We start from the raw sequence: 21,944 nt of genomic DNA, 5'->3' as shown, positions 1-21,944 counted from the left end.
GTCTGTTCTTTCTTGGTCCTCCAGGCCCTAGTTAGAACCCATTTGGCAGATGAGTGAATTGAGGCTTAAGAGGTTAAGGGCCACTCTTGGGTCACACAGCACATCAATGACCAGGTTCAAAGTGTCCACAGCACCTGCCCCCAGGAACTTCCTGTACTTCTGAGGGCAGAAGCAAGGGAGTCCCTACTGGGTCTCTCTATTAAGGGAGGCCCTGCCCCCAGCCCTGGCCATGTGTGCCAGGCACAATGCCATGGCAGGGGGACTTGATGCAGCCCCCTGGTGTGAAGAGACGGTACCTCCCTTCTGGCCTGGGAAGCTGGGCCTTGGCCCTGCTGAGCCCCCAAGGTGGGGAGAGGCACCAGGTCCAGGCTTTTAGCCACGGGCTGTCGAGCTTGAGACACTCAGCAACTCTTGAGCCAGGGGGGCTGCAGGGTGGAGGGGTCTGAGCTCAAGAGACAGCAAGAGGTCCTCTGGGCTCATGCCCACCCCTGCCCAGAAGCTGTCCGTGCTCCCGTTCCCGGCAGGCCAGCCTTTGTGCAGGTACAGTGGTCTAACACTCCAGGCCTTTCCCTGACATGGGCAGAGCTGGGGCCCAGCCAGGGGGCCCTGGAACCCAGCAGGTGGGGGCTAACAGTGGCGTCCTGTCCAGCAGCTCCCGTGGAAGGAGAACCCACCTCTCTTTCCACTTGTGTGGACATGGCTTGGGAATCAGCACCTGCCGGAGCCTGAGGCAGGCCTACCCACCCTCTGTCCAGCCCCAGAGGGCCAGGCCTAGCCCAGCAGCAGGCAGAGCCCCTGCCTCCCCCGAGGCTGGGAGCAGAGGAGGTCGGGCCTGTGTGGGATAGTGGCTGACCCAGTCCTTCCCCTTCTGCTGTATCCTGAGGCAGGGTGCTCGCTAGCCACCCACAGCATTGGACTTCAGGCAGCCGCTGTGGCCCTTCACACCAGCCAGGCCTCCCCGTCCTCAGGCCTGTCCCCTTTGGAGTGAGAGGAAGGGCTTTTGACAACCAAGACCAAGGAAGGAACATGAACTTTGCAGTCAGGTGGACCTGGCTAGGAATTCGGGCTCTGCCAGGCACTGGCTGTGTGATCTTAGGCAAGTCGCTTCACCTCTCTGAGCCTCAGTTTTCTCATCTGTAAAGTGGGAAGAAGGAGGTATCTGTCACGGGGGTGTTGGCAGGGCCAGGCTTGGGGAGTCCCTCTCACTGGCCCTCCCCTTCTGGTGGGACAAGCCTCTACTTTCAGACTCCATCCTGGGGGGTCCCCCTCAGGATACCCCACCACCACTTCTCTTGGTTCCTGTTAATAGCTTTGACCCCCCAGCTTTGGTGACTGGCAAGCAGTGCCGAGGCCCCAACCCCTCCGTACCCCAGCCCCCAGCCCCCCGGCTGTGGCCGCCCACAATGGGGGCTTCTCACAGCTCAAAGGCCTCATTCAGCCACCACACAGCAGCTGGGGCAATTTGGAGAAGAAAATAAACATTTCCTTCCAGTGTTGGGATTGGCTGCTCGACAGCGGCCTGGCCAGCTCGGGTTTCTTGGGGCTACTGGGCTGGAGGGGGCGGGGCTGGGGGCAGGAGCTGAGGGGGTGCTGAGGGCAGATGCTCCCCCCACCCTGGGAGGGAGGCAGGAGAGGACAGTGGCAGGGCTGGGCAGGCCTGCCCACAGCCCACATGACCCCCGAGGGCCACACGCACCCAGGCCCACCTGGCACGGCCTTGTTTCCCGGGCTGCAGCCCTGCCATCGCATCCTGGGCTCCCTGTTTGGGCTCCCTTTGTTTTGAAAAAGGGGTTCCTGTCAGGCGGCAGCGCTCGCTTCCCCGGGCTCAGAGCAAGGTGTTAGCCTCATGCTTGGCTGTGCTTGGGGTGCCAGGCCCTGCCAACAAGGCTCCTCCCCTGGGGTTCAGAGATGAGGGCAGGGGCCAGGCTCCTCTGACCCCCTAGGCTTCAGGGCAACACCGACCAGCCAAGAGATCTGCTAGGGAGGGTCCAGATGCGCCAGAAGGCCCCCGTCTCCTGGACCCTAGCCCCCACATCTCCCCACCTGGAGCCCGGAGCCTCATCCCGTATCATCCACATCCGGGACCAGAGCCTGCTGCTGAGGAGAACACCCCCCCCCAGCTGAGCTGGGAAGACCCCAAAGTCCAGAGAAGTTACAGGTCTTATCTGAGGTCGCACAGCACCTCAAGCAGATCTGGGGAAGTGAGGCCTCAGGGCACCTGCAGCTCTAGCCTCAGCCACGCCTCAGGCACGGCAGGCAGTGCACACCTGGAGCTGGCCAGGGGCAGAGGCTGGGCTCCTCCTGAGCCGTCTCTGGCCCCTGGTCTTTGGTGGACAGAGGCCTTGGGGACAGACAGACTTTAGTCTGCTGCTGAGGGCTCATCCACCTCCCCACTGCTGCCCAGAGTCACCCCTTTGGCCAGGGTACAAGGAAGGCCCAGGGTCAGGGGCTCATCTTTGCAGGGCCCTGAATGAGCCGGTTGTCCTGAGTGCCCAGGACAGGAGGTGTCACAGCTGCAGTGGCAGCACAAACCCTCATCAGGCCCCTGCTCTGTGCTCAGTAGGCACTTTACATGTATTAACTAATTTAATCCCTAGGAACTGTTATTGTCTCCATTTTTCATGTGGGACAACTTGATGCACAGAGGGGTTTAGTGACTTGCCCAAGGACACACAGCTAGTAAGTGTTAGAACTAAGATAAGGATCCAACCTCAGAGACCACACAGTTAACCTTCAGTCTGTGCTGCCTCAAAGATGGGACAGTTACCCTTCAGGCACGTGTCAGAACTCAAGACTGAGAGCCCTAGGATTCTGTGTAGGTCCAATGTGCTGTGTGACACTTAGGCAAGTGCCTCACCCTCTCTGAGTCTCAGTCTTCCTACCAAGGGGTTTAGACTCAATCCTGAAGCCCCTTTGAGTGTTGAGGTTTGGGGGGTCTGTGATTACAAAAGTACGGGGCAGAGGCTGGGATACTTTTGTCTTGGAGCCAACTCCTGGGGGAGCCAGGGTGGGGCCTGGGCTGGACACTGGGTCTCTCTGTGACAAGGGCAGGGTCCAGGCCACCAAGCCCCTCTGGCTGCCGTCTGTCTCACTTTGCTGTGGAGGCGGGTGAGGGTGGCATCTGATCCCTGTCTGGCCACCAGTCAGCTCCAGCTTGCAGGGCTGCCCTGGAGACACAGGCCCAGGCTGAGGCCGGGGCGGGGGGGCGGGGATGGACAGAGCTGCCGTGGACCCAGCTCCCACAGCACAGGCGGAAGCTCCCGTAACCTAACTGAGCCCCACCTGGGCAGGAGAGGTGCAGGCGCACGCGCACGTACACCCCAGCGGGAGCAGAAAGCAGAGGCCTCGTGATGAGTTCCAGTCCTTTCTGTGCAGCATCAGGAGAATCCATCTTTCTCTCTCTGCCTGGTTCCTCGTCTGCGAGAGCAGGGCCTGACTCCCAATCTCACAGGACCGTTGGAGACCCTCTTTACCGAGAGCGAGAGAGGGAGGGCGAACCTGCCGGGCCAGGCTGTTGGGCGGCCTGTGCTGGCCCCGCCCTTGGCTCCCCACGCACCCACAGCCCAGCGGGGAGCCCACCTGCCCCCTCGAAAGGCCTCTGCACGGCTAGGCTGGGAAGAGGATGCCGGGAGGAGAGAAAAGCCCTCCCCCTGCTCTGCCTGCTCCGGCAGCGCCCGGGGCCACCCGCAGCCCAGACCCCTGCTCGCACCTGCTTCCCAGGTGGGGCCGGGTTGGGAATCAGCAGGCTGCAGCCCCCGAGCAGCTCAGGGCGGTCGGAGCAGAGCCACATGTAGCACCAGGGATCCCCCTAGATGGGCCTGTAAACCAGAGCCCGAGGTCATTCGTGAAGAAAGGCCGCCGGGGTGGTGTCGGGCAGTGACTGACCATCCTCCTTGCTGTCCCCCAGGCGCCTCCGACCTGAACCCTTTCTCCGACCCCCGCCAGTTTGACCGCTCCTTCGCAGCGCTGCCGACCCTCCCGGAGAGCCGCTTCCCCGACCCCCGGATGCATTACCCAGGGGCCATGTCGGCCGCCTTCCCCTACAGCGCCACCCCCTCGGGCACGAGCATCAGCAGCCTCGGCGTGGCCAGCATGCCGGCCACCGGCCGCTTCCACCACACCTACCTCCCACCGCCCTACCCGGGGGCCCCGCAGAACCAGAGCGGGCCCTTCCAGGCCAACCCTTCCCCCTACCACCTCTACTACGGCGCTTCCTCCGGCTCTTACCAGTTCTCCATGGTGGCCGGCAGCAGCAGCGCTGGCGACCGCTCGCCCACCCGCATGCTGGCCTCCTGCCCCAGCAGCGCCGCCTCTGTCGCCACCGGCAACCTCATGAACCCCAGCCTGGGTGGCCAGAGCGACGGCGTGGAGGCCGATGGCAGCCACAGCAACTCGCCTACCGCCCTGAGCACGCCCGGCCGCATGGACGAGGCCGTGTGGCGGCCCTACTGACCGCCCGGGTCCAAGTGGACTGCTCCCGCTGGTGGCGGGGAGCCCAGGAACCTTCCAGACAAGTGGCGGGCCCAGCTCCAAGGCTCAGGGCACTCATGGGACTTAACGCTTCACGGCAGCTGTGGGCCCAGGGGCCATGGTCCTGGGGCCCAGAGCTGGTGGCTGGCTCTGAAAGCATCTGGTCCAGCCACGTCTTTGTACAGAGGGGTCAGGACCTCCCCCAGGACCCCGCCCCCAGCCCAGATCCTACTCATCTCATCCCACGTCCCTGTGGGAGAAGTAGCCTCCTCCTGCCACCTCCCCTGGAATGACCTGGCTGTCCCCAGCTATGCCCACTGCTGTCATGGGGCCCAGGCCTCCTGGGACAGAGACCATCTCTGTTCTAGAGCGAGGCGGCATTTGCCCACATGGTTTGGCCTCTTATCCTCGGGACCCTAGAAAGACCTCCCCACCCTTACCTTCCTCAGAGACCCCGCATCCTGTGGGCCCAGCCCTCTCTCTGCATTTACACAAGTTGAGTCACAACTGGAAGGTCCCCCAGCCCTGAGAGGGGCTCGCTTATGGTTTGGATGGGGAAGGAACCCCTCCAGAGGCCCCAGGGAATCGCTAGCAGAGATGGAATGAGGATACCCCCAGGCCCACCCCCCAGCTCTGCTTCCCTACAACTCCTGGCAGCTAAGGGCCCGACCCCATCCCAGCCGTCCGTGGGTCCCAGGCCCCAGAGCAGACTGGCCTGCGGTAGCAGGCCCCTAAAACCGGGGAAGACACCTGCGGACAGGTTCTCCATGCACTTTACCAGTCCGAGGCATTGGCCCTCTGTTCTCTCAGTGGGGGCTGGGAAGGGTCCCTTTCCCCCTAGGCTGGTCTCAAAATTGCCATTTTTGGAGAGAGCACCAGGACCAGACAGGTCCTAGCAGAGAGCCTTGGGGTAAGGGGTCATGGGGTCAGATGTCAGCATCCCTGGCCCACCTAGGTCCAGCCAAGCTGTGCACAGCCAAGCTGTGCCCCGGACCCGCAGCCTCGTGGGAAGGCCCAGCCAAACCTTCCAATCTCTGACACACAACTCTCCGTCTTTAACCAGTCTGCTCCCAAAGCAGTCTTGAACAAAAAACCAGTTTTTAAAGCTGATTTTAGAGAAAGAAGTTTGTCAAACATTTTCAGACATGCGATCTCTTACAGGAAAAGGCCCCATGATAGTGAACGATATCCCTCCCCCTCTGAGAGTGTGGAATTGTTAGGATCCCTAAACCTCCTCAAGAGGTTGCAGTCCTTCAGCAGCATCCCACCAGCTTGCGCCAAAGGCCAACCTGGTGCAGAACAAAGGGAGCGCTGGTGAGATGCTGGAATCTCAAGTCTGTGGCTCTCGGGCATTTGTCCGAGAGGACGTGTGGGTGTCCCGGTAGAGGTGGGAGGGATGTGGGGGAGCACGGTGGTGGCTGCGTGATGGCAGAACACAAGAGCTGTGAAGGGCTTGGCAGCCTCAGCTCAGCCCCTGCTGTGCTCACAGGGGAAGTATTACAGTTTACAAATGGGAAAGCAGGCCTTGCCCAAGGGTTTAAGCATGTTCGAGTTTTTTTCGTTCTAGAAAGGCATAAAAAACCCATGTCTGAATTTGTTAGTTCTCGAAAGGCGTAAGTGGAAAAGGACAAAACTCTTATAAGCATTGGGCAGCATGTGGCTTTTAGCCATTGTTTCAGCCCCATCCTCCGTGGATGTGGAAATCTCCCCTACAAAATGCTCCTTAGCGGTTGTCTCTGTAATAGCACGTGGCCTGCCTGCCACCGCACCCTGTAACAACCGCCAGATAAGCACATGAGATACACGCTCAGACAGGGTAGGAGGTCCTTCTGGTGATCTTATTCAAACCCCTCTTGCTACGGCTTCTCTTGTCCTGCCCTCCCTGGAAAAAGCAGTCCCCTGCTTTTATCTCTTCAAAATAGCTGCTGGGGGGATCCTGCTGACTCCCTTCAGCTGGGGGAGGTGGGGGTATCTCTCCACCCCTTCTCAGGAAGCAGCTACAAATCCATTGCCCTCGTGTCTCCTCCTCTCCTCTTTGGTTGTAGACTGGCCCCAGGCCCCAGTGGGAGGCACCCTTGGGTTCCCAGTGCCCAGCACTTTGTAGCCCCTCCCCAGATTACTACCCCTTCCTGACATCCAAGCCCCCGTGGGGGCAGGGACAGGAAATAAATCGACCCCCTCCCCGCAACTCCCTGACTCAAAGTGATGGCAGCCGTGCTGAGTCTTTTTTAAGGCCCATAGTGGGTACAGACAGCTTGGGTCCTTATTTACAAGGCTGCTTTGAAGTTGTACTAGGCAAACACACTGATTTAGAAGGCACAAGGAAACGAAGGGGTTTGGGCACCATATTACTGTAAGCCTCTTGGTGGTGGGTACGGATACGTTGTGACATATTGTCATGCTGAGGAGTTAATACCTGCTATACTCATATCTTCCGTAAAACCGACCCAGGGCTGGGAAGAAGGTGGAGAGGGATGGAAACTGCTTTGCACTATAATTTGCTTGGTGTGTTTGTTTTTAATGCACAACTTCCGTGTACAGTAAACTGTCTTCTATACTATTTAACAGTAAAATGAAATTTTGACTGATTTGTTACAATAATATAACTCTGAGATGTGTTGAAGGATCTCAATGCCAGACTTCTAGAGCTGTATGCGTGGGGGGTGGGAGAGGATGGGAGTCCTCCCACCATGGCCAGGGAGGAATGGGGCAGGGCCTGGGGACAGGAGCAGGACTGACCCCACTGCTTTGGAGATCCCCAGCGCCTTGGCCTCCGTGCATCCGGCTCCATCTGGAAGGGCCCCAGAGACCACCCTGGGTGAGTGCAGCTGGTGAGGCCTCTCCCATGTGTGGCTGGAACCCCAGAGGAATATCAGGTCTTCAAGGTGCCACCATCCCTTCTCCCTTCGCAGGTGGCCCATGACTTTTCACAAGTCAACAGAACAGGCAGAGCATCTGTTCCAGCTCGCCCCCAGGCTCTGAGTTGGGAAGGGGGCATAGGCAGGTGGACCGTGAAGCAGCCTTGGTGAGAGCCCATCTCTGGGAACTGTTCGCTGCAATACTGATAAGTTAGCAGCAATCAGAACTGCAAAGCGATCAGCTACGTCAGCTTCCCTGTTTTGCAGATGAGGCGACTAAGGTGCAAAGAGGGGGTGTAATCTGGCCCCACAGCTCCGTGGAGGAGTTTGTGGCTGATGGTGAGGGCGGCGGGTGTGAGGGTGTGGGGACTTGGCTTGACAGCCTCCCCAAGCCTGCCAGCAAGGAGGCCTGGCCCACCGTGCCTGTCCAGCTGGGGCTTGGGGAGGGGAAATTTCATAAAACACCTTATTTTTGAGAGAAAATACTTCAAAAGCTAATCCCAAGACTTTGCCCTGTTCAGTTAGGTTGGTCTGCCTGAAACCCAACACCCGACAGGAAGTTCCCCTTTCCCCAGCCTAAACCCTGATCCCCGCCCCTCTGCGCTGAAGCACCCCTTCTGCCCCAGGGCCAGAAGAGTCTTCTCTGAGCAGGGTCCCAGCCAGAGCTGCAGAACTACTCTGTGGGTGTGCTCTGAGTGCCGTCTGCCCGGATGAGCAGGAATAGTCCTGAAGCAGCATCTATAATTCAACACTCTGCTTCCGTAATGTGTGTTTATTTGGGGGCCCTTTGTAGGGAATGATGGAGGTTATGAGGGAGCCACAGTTCAAGCTCCTCCCCGCTGGCCACACTTTGGTGCCACAGCTGATACAAGAGGAGGTGTGGCCTCCAGAGCCCCTGACTCAAACTCCATCACCTTACCCCTAGCAAGCACAGACCAGCCCACCTAGGTTCCCAAAGGGAAACAGGCCCAGCGAAGTCCAGGACTTGCCTGAGGTCACACAGGCTGCTGGGGGAAGAGCTGCAGTAACCATATCAGCCTGCAGGTGGCAGCAGGTGGGGAGCGTGAACATGCCCCTCCAGAGAAGGGGGAAAAGGGACTTGCCTCAGTTATGGCTGGAATTCAGGTTAGGTGTTGGAAGGAACTTCCTGACCTCAGGGGGTTCATCCCAGAAGGGCCTGGAAAAAATCTTGATATGGAGGAAGGGTTTCCTTTCCTTCTTTAGCTATGTGCCTGTGGGAGGTCCCTGTCCTTCTCTGAGCCTCCCTTTTTATTCAGATATTACACAAGGACCTACTGTATGCCAGGTATGTAGTAGAAGTATCATATGCCAGGTATGTAGTATCAAGTCCCATGATCCCCAAAGGCCCTGCTTTGGGACAGGGGTTTACTCGGCTTGAAGGAAAGGTTGACATCCCTGGCCCAGCATCCCCAGCCTGCTGGAGCCCAGGCCCGAGCCCCCCACCTCCTGCACCTCCCGTCAAGGGTAAGGGGGCCATTTTGTTCCAGAGTCTGGGAGCCCCTGGACTCTAGAATTCCATTTTGAGGCTCGAGGAGCTGGTCCAGTTTGGGCAGTGCCTACGGGTTCACCAGCCGTGTCAGGCCACAGCCTGTGTCCGGCCTGGCCAGAGGCTGAGAGAGGTGGTCCAGGCCTTGGGACTCCCAGGGGTGGTCTCCCTGGGCACTGGACTGATCTTGGCACCTCCTGAGGGATGAAGTGGTCCCAGACAGACTTGAAAGTGCTGGGCTTCTGGCCGTGGGGATGGCTTTGGCTTATACAGTGAGAGGTGGATGTCCCGGCAGGGGTTGAAGGCCCCAGGTAATGATGTGTGCCCAAGGGAAGAACCGTGAGGGCCGGAGGAGACCGCAGTGAGGGGCTGCCAGTGCGGGGCCAGCGCCGGTGTTCTGGGAAAGGGCCTCAGCCTGCCTTACTCCCCCCTTTCCCCAGACTGCACCCCACAAACACAGCCAGCCAGGCCCCCCCAGTATGGCCCAGGGGGCAGCTCTCAGCTGCACCAGACACCCAGCTTGGCCACCGGGGAATGCACCTCAGTGGGTCGGTTCATTCTGGGGTCGTAAATGAAATGAGCTGTCAAAAGGACGGGGGCGGGGGGGCACCGGAGTGAAAGAATAAACTGTTCCTTACGGAAACTCAGGGTGCCCCCCATTCCTCCCCACGAGGGCTGGGGAGCTGGGAGGGGGTGAGGGGCCGCATCCCCCCAACACCCGCATCCACACCTATGTGGTCCAGCAGCTAGAGGAGCCCGGGGAGCCGGATTCCAGGCTTCCTATTTTTAGTTTTGCAGTTAACGGCACGCTGTTTGTTTTATATATTTATATTCACCCGCAGAGGGAGCCTGCCCTGAGCCAGCCCGGAGGAAGCCCTTGAGTGAAGGGGAGAGGAGCAGTCCCAGAGCTGGCTTTCTGGAGCCACCCTTCCTTTGTGCCCATGCCAGCTGCTAGAAACAGTTGTGACCTCGTTGTTGTCCTAATGGGTGGCAGCTGTTTGGGCCACATACCCCACTCTGCTCTTTGGGCCTGGTGTCTGCGAGGCCTTGGCCAGAGTTCATTCACTCATTCACCAAACAGACCCAGGCCTCGATCCACCCTCATGCGCCAGACAGCAAGAAAAAAGACCAATAAGACACGGCTGTGCTCCCGGGGAGCTCACAGGACAGACAGGAAGACAGAAGGGCTAACCCATGGGATACATGGTGCGGATGAGACAAGATGGAAAGATGAGTAGACGTTCACCAGCAGAATTTCTACTCAGAGAAGCAGCAGGAGGGCCTCTAGGTGGAGGGAACCACATGTGCAGAGGCCTGGAGGACAGGAGTGTGTCTAAGCTGGGAGGACAGTGGGGAAGGTGGAGGAATGGCGAGGGGATATGGGAGACAAGCAGGCCAGGGGGGTCACAGGGGCTGAAGGTCAAGCTTGGATTTGGTCCTGCAGGCACTGGGGAGTGGGGGCAGGTTCAGATGGTTGTGCGTCTGTTGGGGGGAGTCGCCATGGCAGCCTGGAATATGGACTGCATGGGGGTGCAGAGAAGAGACCTGCTCACAGGCTACTGCAATAGTCCAGGCAAAGGAGGGTGAAGCCTGTGCAAAATGGTCAGAGGAGGAGCTAAGTGTTCCCTAAGGCAGCTTTAGCACAAAAGTCAGAGGAAGGATCCAGTGCCCCAAACCTCAGGTTCAAGTGTCTCTCAGTTTCTTGGGTTCATGGCATTTGATGGAGGCACTGTGGACAAGGTCTTGATAATAGTTTTTGTTATGCCAAGTGTGTAATAACAGCAACCCTGCCCTCTCCCTGATCCCTACCCCCCACACATGTTTTAGTGAAGCCTTATGTCCTGGCTCGTGACAACCCCCTCACCACCCCCGAGGCCACATGCAGCCTCTCAGACTAAAGGGTCCAGGGTTCAGAGTCTGGTCCTGCCACCCCACTCTCCTCCGTGGCCCAAGGATGGAATGGCTGTAAGATCCTGAGTCTGAATTTCCCAAATTCTATGTATTAAATTCTAAAATCAAATTTTTTAATTGAAGTGTAGTTGATTTACAATATTATATTAGTTTCAGGTATACAGCATAGTAATTCAGTATTTTTGCAGATGATACTCCATTAAAAGTTATTACAAGATAAAGGCTATGTTTCCCTGTGCTATATAATATATCCTTGTTGCTTACCTATTTTTTACATAGTAGTTTATATCTGTCAATTCTATACCCCTAATTTGTCCATCCCCCTTCCCTCTCCCCTTTGGTAACCACTAGTTTGTTAGAGAATATTATGCTTAGTGAAATAATCAGACAGAGAACGACAAATACTGTATGATATCACTTATATGTGGAATCTTAAAAAATACAAATGAATGTATGTGCAAAACAGAAACAGACTCACAGATGTAAAATCACATTTTAAAATTACACCAAATAATACTAGTGTAATTAGTAGTAATTACAGAGAAAAAATACATTATACAGATTACCAAAAAGAGGACAAGAAAAATTACCCATAATCCCACCTCTCCAAAGATAACCATTGTTAATACTTTCAGGGATTTTTCCCCCATCCAGATCTTTATTTCTATAAATATATAAATATTTTTCCAGGAATAAATATTTTCTAGCCAGGTACACACTGTATATACAGTATATCAATTAATGTCATTAAAAAAATAGAAATAAAAGGAATCTAGAGTGAACTCACTGGAAGGTTGTGGTTATAGCTGTTTTCTGGTTTCTTCTTTATATTTTTCAGTGTTTTTTCAAGTTTTCTAAAGTGAGCACATTTGTTAGGGGTATAGTGTATTAAACTTTTAGACCTTGAAGAATATCCAAGCAGAGGAGTTCAAAATCATGCTTGGACCAACTCCTTTGACATTAGCTGAGGTGTCACCTCTTCCAGGTAGTCTTCCCTGATAACCTCATGCTGGGTTTGGTGCCTTCTCTGTGAGTTTATCTTTGGAATAATAATAATAGCTAACACTGCATGCCAGGCACTATTATAAATATTTTGCCGTGTTAAATCAGCTCTTTGAGGTCTATACTATCATTATCCCCATTTTACAGATAAGAAAACTGAAGAACAAGGAAAGAATTCCCTCCCATTTCTAACAAGGACAGAGCAATACCTGAAAAAGTTGAGCTTAAGTTTCCCATTAGCTAAACGTATTGGGGGCTCAAAGTAAGAATTCAGTTGACTTTAGGAAAAAGGTGTAATTTCTTGCACACCTGAGTTTGTGCCCCATGACTCATCCTGGCCATAAAGATTGCCCATCAAAGGGAAAAAGAAAGGAAAAAGCCATGAAAAAATGTCTTTCCAAAAAAAAGCAGAAGCAGGGAGGACACAGGCGTTACAGCCCTTTCTTCTCATCTGAGAGCCATGCGTCCGCCTTTCTGGGTTGTGAACCTAAGATTTCACAGACGTGTGAAATCGAAAGACAGAAATCACCATCTCTGGACCCTCCGGCGACCCCCAGCCTGTCCTGCATACTCAAGGGGACAGACGCCCTGCGAATGAGGCCTCCCTGGGGGGACCCGGGCCCTTGGTGGCAGGGCTCCCTCGCCCCGGACAGGCACACACAGTGGGACCACCAGCCGAGGGGGCAGTCTTCCCTGCCTCAAACAAGTGCTATTTCTTTTTCCATGAAAACAACCCAGTTCTAAACCACCGACGCCCGAAATTAGAAAAATACGCGGCCGGTATTATCATAAAACTATTTTAACACGGTGGGGCCCTCTGGGTGGCAGGAAGGGTGGCCAAGAGCCCACAGCAGCCCCTTCCAGTTGCAGCCCCTGGAAACGCTCAGGGGGACGAGAAATTTGGTTTTCATTAGCGGCGAATGTGAGCGGTTCTGTCACTCTGAATGGACCTTTGATTCTGGCTGGCGGTGGAATCTTTCCAGGACAAGTGAGTTTTGTTTTGTTTTGTTTTTTTCATAGAAAATGGGCCAGGCCCTTCTAGCTTACGTCTCCCCGAACTACACGGGAATTGGGCGACTCCCCAGCCTCTTGACTTCTAACATCAACAGCTGGGGCCGGCAGGAGGGGCACCCGAGACCATTTGGCTTTATTGACCCTGAGGTTTTATTAAAAATGTTATGTTTCCTTGAGGTCTGCACCAGACCCAACAAGAAGCCCAGCCAGGGAGGGGCTCACCAGGCCAAGGGGATTTTCACCACCTGGAAGACAGCCCACCTTGACCTGCTTTCTCCCACCCTAGTGACCCCCAGAAGTGGCCTCCACTTTAAAACCTCCGTAGAAAACCCTATCGCTTGACTTCTGTCGACTTCAGGTGAAAGAACACAGGCCCACTCTTTTATTCATTCGACACATATTGGTTCAGCACCTACTACCATGATGGGGGCTTGGGATGCAGCTGTGAATAAGCCAAAATCCTCAGCCCCATGGAGCTTACGCCCTTAGTAGGAGAGAAAGACTGTAAACAAACAAATAAATATATGCCATGATTTCAGAAAGGAATAACGGCTACAAAAAATAAAATGGGAGAATATGATGGAGGAAGATGGAATGTTAGAAGACAACGTTAGAAAAGGTAGTCAGGGAAGAGCCCTCTGAGGAGGGGACGCAGTCTGCCAGGAGCTCGGCCAGGTGTGGCTGGATCTCTGCTACAGGTGGCATCTTCACTGGGGCAGGTCAGCGTGTCTGGAGTCCGGCAGACAGCCATTGGTCTGGCAAACTCTCTTCATGATGTCCCACGGCAGAGAGGAGCCAAAGCAGTTTGCCTTTACACGGAAGGGACCGCAGAACCCCCTTCCCGGCCCTGCCCGAGCCCCATCATAATAACACTGCCAGGGGCTGTCTTAGCTCAGGTTCCCTAGAAGCAGATCCAGAGGTAGGGATTTTTGTGGGGTGGGCTTTCAGAAGTGGAATGAAGCAAGTAGGACAGAGCAGGGGAAGAAAGCTAATCCATGATGTCTCTGGGCTGGAGACTGGCCTCCTTCTGATCTCACGGGGCCCTCTGAAGTGTGAATTGCACCACTGAGTTGCCTCCCAGGCAGCCGGTGTGGCTGATCTGCCCCCGCCAGAGGGGAGTAACCTCCCTGGTAAGATCCCTACTATTGGGAGGAGAGCAATTCTCCAGGGAAGGAGGCATCTATAAGCTGCTAGAGCCAACCTGGTGGCCCAGGGTGGTGTCTGGAATGTTTAGAGGATCGGGCACACCATAGTGGATGCTGCCAGAACATTACCCATACACCCCTCCCTGGGCCAGCGCCCCATTCCCCTGCTGCTGTGAACCTGAGGAGCAGGAAGTGGCAAGAACATGGGTGCCAGAGGGTGGAAGATAAACCCCATGAAGATTCAGGGGTCCAACATGTTAATGAAGAGAGTAAGGAGCAGGGAGCTGAGGCATGCCACGCCTTCACCTCTAAGAGAAGTTGCTGCACTCTGCACCTTCTGCCACACGGTAGGCAAAAAAGTCCCCCCACCAAAAGATACATCCATGTCTTTATCCCTGAAACCTGCGATTATTACCTTATTTGGAAAATGGATCTTTACAGATGTAATTAAGTTAAGGATCTCAAGTTGAGAATATAATCTTGGGTTATCCGAGCAGATCCTAAATCCAATGACAAATGTCCTTATAAGTGACACACAGAGGAGGAAGCAATGTGACCACAGAGGAAGAGATTGGAGTAAAGAAGCCACAGGCCAAGGCATGTCTGGAACCACCAGAGGCTAGAGGAAGCAAAGAATGGTTTGTCCCCTGGAGCCTTCAGAGGGAACAAGGCCCTGACAACACTTTGATTTCAGGCTTCTGACCTCCAGAACTTTGAGAGAGTAAATTCTTATTGTTTTAAGCCACCATCGTTGGCCTCTCTAAATTTTGAAGCAGCATATTCCACACTTGGCAATACTACTCTGACCTATTTATTAGGTGATCAGAAAGCTACCAGCTTTGTGTGTATGTGTGTGTGTGTGTTAAAATACATATAACATAAATTTACCATCTTTACCATTCTAAGTGTACGGTTCAATTGTATTAAATGTATTCACATTGTTGTGTAATCATCACCATCATCCATCCCCATAACTCTTTTCATCTTGAACAATAGAAACTCTATATCTATTAAATGATAACCCCCAAGCCCCTGACAACCACCACTCTACTTTCTGTCCCTATGATTTTTGACTACTCTAAGTATCTCATATACGTGGAATCATACAGTATTTGTCTTTTTGTGACAGCTGATTTCACTTAGCATTATGTCCTCAAGGTTCACCCATGTTGCAGCATATGACAGGATTTCCTTCTTTTTTAAGGTTGAATATTGTTCCATTGTGTGGATATACTATGTTTTGCTTATCCATTCATCCATCGATGGATACTTGGATTGCTCCCATGTTTTAGCTATTGTGAATAATGCTGCTATAAACATGGGTGTAGAATACATCTTCAAAACCCCGCTTTTTATTCCTTTGAGTATACTCCCAGAAGTGGAGTTGCTGGATCATATAGTAATTCTATTATTAATTCTTTGAGAAGCCTCCATACTGGGGGTGGGGGAGGTAGATATTTTTTAAGTTGATTTACAATATTGTATTAGTTTTAGATGTACAAAATAGTGTTTCAAATTTTTTATAGACTATACTTCATTTAAAGTTATTATAAAATATTGGCTATATTCCCTATGTTGTACAATATATCCTTGTCGCTAACTTATCTCACTAAGCATAATACTCTCCAGGTCCATCCATGTGGTTGTAAATGGCGAAATTTCATTCTTTTTTATGCCTGAGTAGTATTCCATTGTATATATACACCAAGCCTTCTTTATCCATTCATCTGTTGATGGGCACTTAAGTTGCTTCCATATCTTGGCTGTTGTGAATAATGCTGCTATGAACATTGGGGTGCATGTATCTTTTCGAATTAGTGTTTTCATTTTCTTCAGATGTATGTCCAGGAGTGGAATTGCTGCATCATATGGTAACTCTATCTTTAGTTTTTTGAGGAGCCTCCATACTGTTTTACATAGTGGCTGCACCAATTTACATTCCCACCAACAGTGTCCAAGGGCTCCCTTTTCTTCACATCCTTGCCAATATTTGTTATCTGTGGTCTTTTTGATTATAGCCATTCTGACATCTGTCAGGTGATATTTCATTGTGGTTTTGATTTGCATTTCCCTGATGATTACCACGTTGAACATTTTTTCATATTTCTGTTGCCCATCTGTATGTCTTCTTTGGGAAAATGTCTCTTCAGGTCTTCTGCCCATTTTCCAATCGGGTTTTTTTTTTTGTTTGTTTATTGAATTGTGTGAGTTGTTTATATATTTTAGGTATTAACCCCTTATCAGTCATATCATTTGCAAATATGTTCCTCCATTCAGTAGGATGTCTTCGTTTTGTCAGCGGTTTCCTTTGCTGTTCAAAGCGTTTAAGTTTGGGCTTCCCTGGTGGCGCAGTGGTTGAGAATCTGCCTGCCAATGCGAGGGACACGGGTTTGAGCCCTGGTCTGGGAGGATCCCACATGCCGCAGAGCAACTGGGCCCGTGAGCCACAACTACTGAGCCTGCGCGTCTGGAGCTTGTGCTCCGCGACAAGAGAGGCTGTGACAGTGAGAGGCCCGTGCACTGCGATGAAGAGTGGCCCCCGCTCACCACAACTAGAGAAAGCCATCGCGCAGAAACGAAGACCCAACACAGCAAAAATTAATTAATTAATTAATTAATTTTAAAAGAAAAAGCTTTTAAGTTTAATTAGGTCCCATTTGTTTATTTTTGCTTTTGGTTTCTTTGCCTTAGGAGACAGATCCAAAAAAATATTGCTACAATTTATGTCAAAGAGTGTTATGCCTATGTTTTCTTCCAGGAGTTTTATGTCTTACATTTAGGCCTTTAATCCATTTTTAGTTTATTTTTGTATTTAGTTTATTTCTGTATATGGTTTATTTTTGTATATGGCCTTTAATCCATTTTTAGTTTATTTTGTATATAGTTTATTTATTTTGTATTTTTAGTTTATTTTTGTTCATTTTATTTTTTATTTTTATTTTTTTATTTTTGTATATGGTCTTACATTTAGGCCTTTAATCCATTTTTAGTTTATTTTTATATATGGTGTGAGAAAATGTTCTAATTTCATTCTTTTACATGTAGCTGTCCAGTTTGCCCAGCACCACTTATAGAAGAGACTATCTTTCTCCATTGTATATTCTTGCCTCCTTTGTTGTAGATTAGTTGACCATAACTGTGTGGGTTTATTTCTGGACTGTCTAGTCTGTTCCATTGATCTATATGTCCATTTTTGTGCCAGTACCATTTATTTTGATTACTGTAGCTTTGTAGTATAGTCTGAAATCAGGGAATGTGATACCTCTAGCTCTGTTCTCCTTTCTCAAGATTGTTTTGGCCCGCCATACTGTTTTTCACAGTGGCTGTACCATTTTGCATTCTCACCAACAGTGAACAAAGGTTCCAATTTCTTCACATCCTCACCAACATTTGTTATTAAAAAAAATAAAACCATCATTTTTGAGACAAAAAAAGAGATAACTCTGCAGAGGTTCAGGCTGCAATACAAGCTGCCCTGTTATTTAAGCCATGTGACTAAGAAGATTCCACAGTGCTAGATAAGGATATTGGGCAGAGTCTTTGGCAAACCCCAGTAGAAGAGTGCTGGTGCACACTCCTTGGGTTTTCTGCAGCAGAGAAATACTCTTTTTTTGTGATAATTTCTGGCATTCTCCTGGATCCTAATAGAGACTGCATGTCTGACCATGAGACACCCAGCAACTATGCCATCTGAGCTTCCCTTGTGAGCTGGGTAGTCTCAAATCCACCAAGTCATAATATTAGGAGGGCCCAGCATCAATCCATTTTGGAATGGAAATGATATATTTGCAATTGGGACTGAGCAGGTCCCGAGGATCCAAGCAGGCTCCATGAAGAGGTGTGCCAGGCCCCACGCTGCCCACTTGTGTTGCATCTATACCTGTCCCTCCACACACTCCTGTGGCCTCATGGTCATAGATCCCTATGGCCAACTGTCAGAGGAGTCAAGGACTCAGGTCTGGGTCATGGGCTGGCACACAGCGATGAGCGATCCATGTGGTCGTCCCCTTCACGCGGAGGAAGAAGGACTACGCGTTGGCACGAACTCCCAAGCTGGTTGGTCAGCAGCCTGAAACTGCAAAATTAGAAGATCTCAGATGGCACGGCTGGGAAGACTGACCTGAGCAGGACGTGTGGAATATCCTCAGGGCCCCCGGCGGGTGAATCCATTTACAAAGCGCCACCAGCCACATATCACTGAATCTTGGGGCCCTGGGAGGTGGGTCCCTTCGTGGCCCCACCTGGGCTGGGTTCCTGCATCAGTCCTGGCCACAGCAGGCTCAAGGTATGGGTACCTGTCTCAGGTTGGGCTGCCCAGAGTAGACTTTTAGAAGAGGGTCTATGTGAAAGTGAAGTTCTTAAGGAAGTGCTCCCAGGACAAGCCATGAACAGAGTGGGGGTATCTGGACATGGGAAGTGAACTAGTCAGCTCAACCCTGACCTATGAAGGCCTCTGAAGTGTCAGCTGCACCTCAGAGTTTGTTCCCAACTGGAGGCCAGTGAACTGGGCTTTCATACTCCTGCATGGGGACCAGCCAGTCATTATCAAGCTAAAGCCACCCTGGGGACAAAAATGCCCAGGCACTTCTGGGTCTGTGTGTGTGTGTGTGTGTACGTGTGTGTCAGCAAAACAGCTCTAGTAGCTCAAGGGGAGGCCCCTGAAGAGAGCCACAGGTGCAGACTGTTAGAAGCAAAGGTACCCGGGGCGGTGGCGGGGGGGGTGGGGGTGGCCACAGAAACAGAATGTCAGCTCCAACCTCCTTCCCTGTGTCAGCTCCAGCCAGCTTCCCAAGAGCGACAACTCCTTACCTCGAGCATTGGGTTTCACAGTGTCCCTTCCAAAATTCACATCCTTCCTGGAACCTCAGACCTTATTTGGAAACAAGATCACTGCAGATGTAATTAGTTAAGATGAGATGGTGAGATCATCATCAGATGAGTAGGGTGAGCTTTTCATCTACTATGACCAGTGCCCTTATAAGAAGAGAAAAGACACAGAGGCAGCGACACGGGGAGAAGGTCAGGTGAAGAAGAAGGCGGAAATTGGAATGATGCATCTACAGGTCAAGGGACACCGAGGATGGCCAGCAGCCACCAGCAGCTAGAAGAGAAGCATGGAACAGATTCTCCCTCAGAGCCTCCAGAAGGAACGAACTCTGCCAACATCTTGATTTCGAATTTTTAGTCTTCGGAACTGTGAGAGAACACAGTTCTGCTGTTTTAAGCTAGCCAGTTTGTGGCCCTTTGCTACGGCGGCCCTAGGAAATGAATGCACCTGGAAGCGTCCGGGTGACGGGCAGCAGGAGCAGCACATGCAAGCCCTGGGCTTTGACGAGGAGGCCAATGGGCCGGCACTGTCATCATCTGGCCAGAGAGACTTGGAAAGAGACTTATGTTCCAAAAGCAAAACGAGAAAAGGAAAAACCACACGCTTCCATCACCTTCCAGGAGGTGGGGAGCTGCCACCCCACCCACCAGGAGCCTGGGTCTGGGCTGTGGACAGGAGCACCATTAATCTGGGCTGGAAACACATCCAAATGCTCCTGAGGTTGTTTTTGGAAACACATTGGCCAGATGGGAGAGGTGCTGGGCCTGGCAGCTGGACCAAGGCCCAGTTGGGGGAAGAGGAGGGAGCAGACGGGCACCAGGTGAGCAAGCGAGAGGGATGGCTCTTCTTTGCTCCTGGAGACCCCTTGTCCATGAATGCAGGTCTGGGAAGAGCAGGGGAGGTGAAACCTGGCTGGGACCTTGCCAAGTTGTCCCTCTGGGTGGGAGACCAACAGCCATATCACCTCAGTCATGGGATCTTTTAGTAAACAGAGCATCTCCCCAGGCCAGAGGAAATCTTCAAGGAGCAAAAATCCACTAGAAACAGCATCTCCCAAATTTCACTCACTCAAGTATCGCCTCCCCACTTTTTCCCATATCTGGCCCATATCAGCTATACAAGTGTTTTACTTAACATTTTTCTTTAAAATATTGCCTCTTTCTAGTCTCTTCAACACATGGTGCTGGGACAACTGGATATCCGTATGCAAAAGAATGAAGTTGGACCCCTACCTCACATCATATACAAAAACCAACTCAAAATGGATCAAAGACCTAAATGTAAGCACTAAAGCTTATAGAGGCTAAATCTTCATGACCTTGAATTTAGCAATGACTTCTTAGACATATGACACCAAAGCACAAGCAACAAAAGAAAAAAGTAGATAAATTGGACTTCTTCAAAATAAAAAATGCTGTGTATCAAAAGACACTACCAGGAGAGTAAAAAAGCAACCCACAGAATGAGAGAAAATATTTGCAAATCACATATCTCATAAGGGATTAATATCCAGAATATATAGAGAAATCCTAAAACTCAACAACAAAAAGGCAAACAAACCAAATCAAAAATGGACAAAGGACTTAAAAGACATTCTTCAAAGAAGATATACAGATGGCCAACCAGCACATGAAGAGATGCTCAACATCAAAAATCATTAGGGAAATGTAAGTCAAAACCACAATGAGATACTACTTTACATCCACTAGAATGGCCAAAGTTTAAAAAAGAAAGAAAATGGCAAGTGTTGACAAGGATGTAAAGAAATTGGAACCCTCATACATTACTGGTGAGGATGTAGAATGGTGCAGCCACTTTGAAGAAACAGACTGGCATTTCCTCTAAAAGTTGTACATAGAGTTACCACATGACCCAGCATTTCTGCTCCTAGATGTATACCTCAAAGAATTGAAAATAGGCATTCAAACAAGTACATGAATGTTCATAGTAGCACTATTCACATTAGCTAAAAGGTGGAAACAGCCCTAATGTCCATCAGCGGGTGAATGGGTAAACAAAATGTGGTCTATCCATACAATAAACTATTATTCAGCCATAAAAAAGAGTGAAGGACTGGTACATGCTACAACATGGATGAACCTTGAAAACGTTATGCTAAGTCAAATAAGTCCAACACAGAAGATCGCATATTATATGATTCCTTTTATATGAAATATCCAGAATAGTTAAATCCATAGAGACAGAAAGCAGATGAGTGGTTGCCAGTGCTTAGGGGAGGGAGGACTGAGGAGTGACTGCTTAGTGGGTACAGGGTCTCCTTTGGGGGTGATGAAATGTTTGGAACTAGATAGAGGTGACGGTTGCACAACCTTGTAAATGAACTAAATGTCACTGAATTGTACATTCAGTGTACAATGAAATTAATAAAAAATGGAAACAATCCAACCGTCCATCAGTGGTTGAAAGGATAAACAAAATGTGGTGTATCCATACAATGGAGTATTATTTGACCATGAAAATGAATCAAGTACAACATGGAAGAAGCTTGAAAACATTATGCTAAGTAAAACAAAAGAGCACATACTATATGATTCCATTTATCTGAAATGTCCAGAATAGACATGGACATTAACATTGTCTATTGTTCACAATGTTCAGAAATGTCTATCCATAGAAACAGAATAGATTAGTGGTTGCTAAGGGCTAAGAAGAAAGGGGGATGGGGAGTGACTGCTAAAAGGTACATCATTTCTATGGGGGGGCGATGAAAATATTCTGGAATGAGTGGTAATGGCTGCATGACTGTGTGACTATACTAAAACCCACTGAATTGTACACTTTGTAAAAGGGTTAATTGTATGATATATGAATCATATCTTTTTTCAAAAAAATGCTTTTGAGTCTGGAAAAATTGGGGACAATCTGGCATGACTGAGGCTTCTACTCTTCATGATAACAGCACCTACCTCACAGGAGGCATGAGCAGGCTAATAAGCTAATGCCGTGATTCTCAAATTTTAGATTTCAGCAGAATCTCCTGGAGAGGTTGTTAAAATACCAACTGCTGGCCACCTTCCCAGGGTTTCAGATTCCGAAGGAGCCCAAGAATTTGCATTTCTAACAAGTTGCTAAGTGATGCTGATGCTGCTGGTCCCTGGACCGCACTTTGAGAAGCACCGAATTAATTGTTCCTGTAAAGTGCTCTGGGTCTGGCCTCTGAGCAAGGACTCACTATCACGTAAGCACAT

At 51.0% G+C, this 21,944-nt stretch overlaps 1 protein-coding gene across 1 annotated transcript in view; it reads left to right on the top strand.

The window, feature by feature from the left end:
* Window positions 1–4,547, top strand: part of RUNX3 (RUNX family transcription factor 3) — a 61,234-nt gene extending 56,687 nt beyond the window's left edge. The window contains exon 6 of the mRNA XM_059895759.1: window positions 3,908–4,547. Within this exon, the coding sequence (XP_059751742.1) occupies window positions 3,908–4,452 (545 nt within the window). The 3' untranslated portion in view covers window positions 4,453–4,547. The remainder of the gene's footprint in view (window positions 1–3,907) is intronic.
* The last annotated feature ends 17,397 nt before the right edge of the window (window positions 4,548–21,944 follow it).

This window comes from Balaenoptera ricei, chromosome 1 (assembly GCF_028023285.1).
Source record: "Balaenoptera ricei isolate mBalRic1 chromosome 1, mBalRic1.hap2, whole genome shotgun sequence".
Classification (NCBI taxonomy): Eukaryota; Metazoa; Chordata; class Mammalia; order Artiodactyla; family Balaenopteridae; genus Balaenoptera; species Balaenoptera ricei.
The sequence above is the reverse complement of the archived record's forward strand: the minus strand, read 5'-3'. Positions and strand labels throughout refer to the sequence as shown.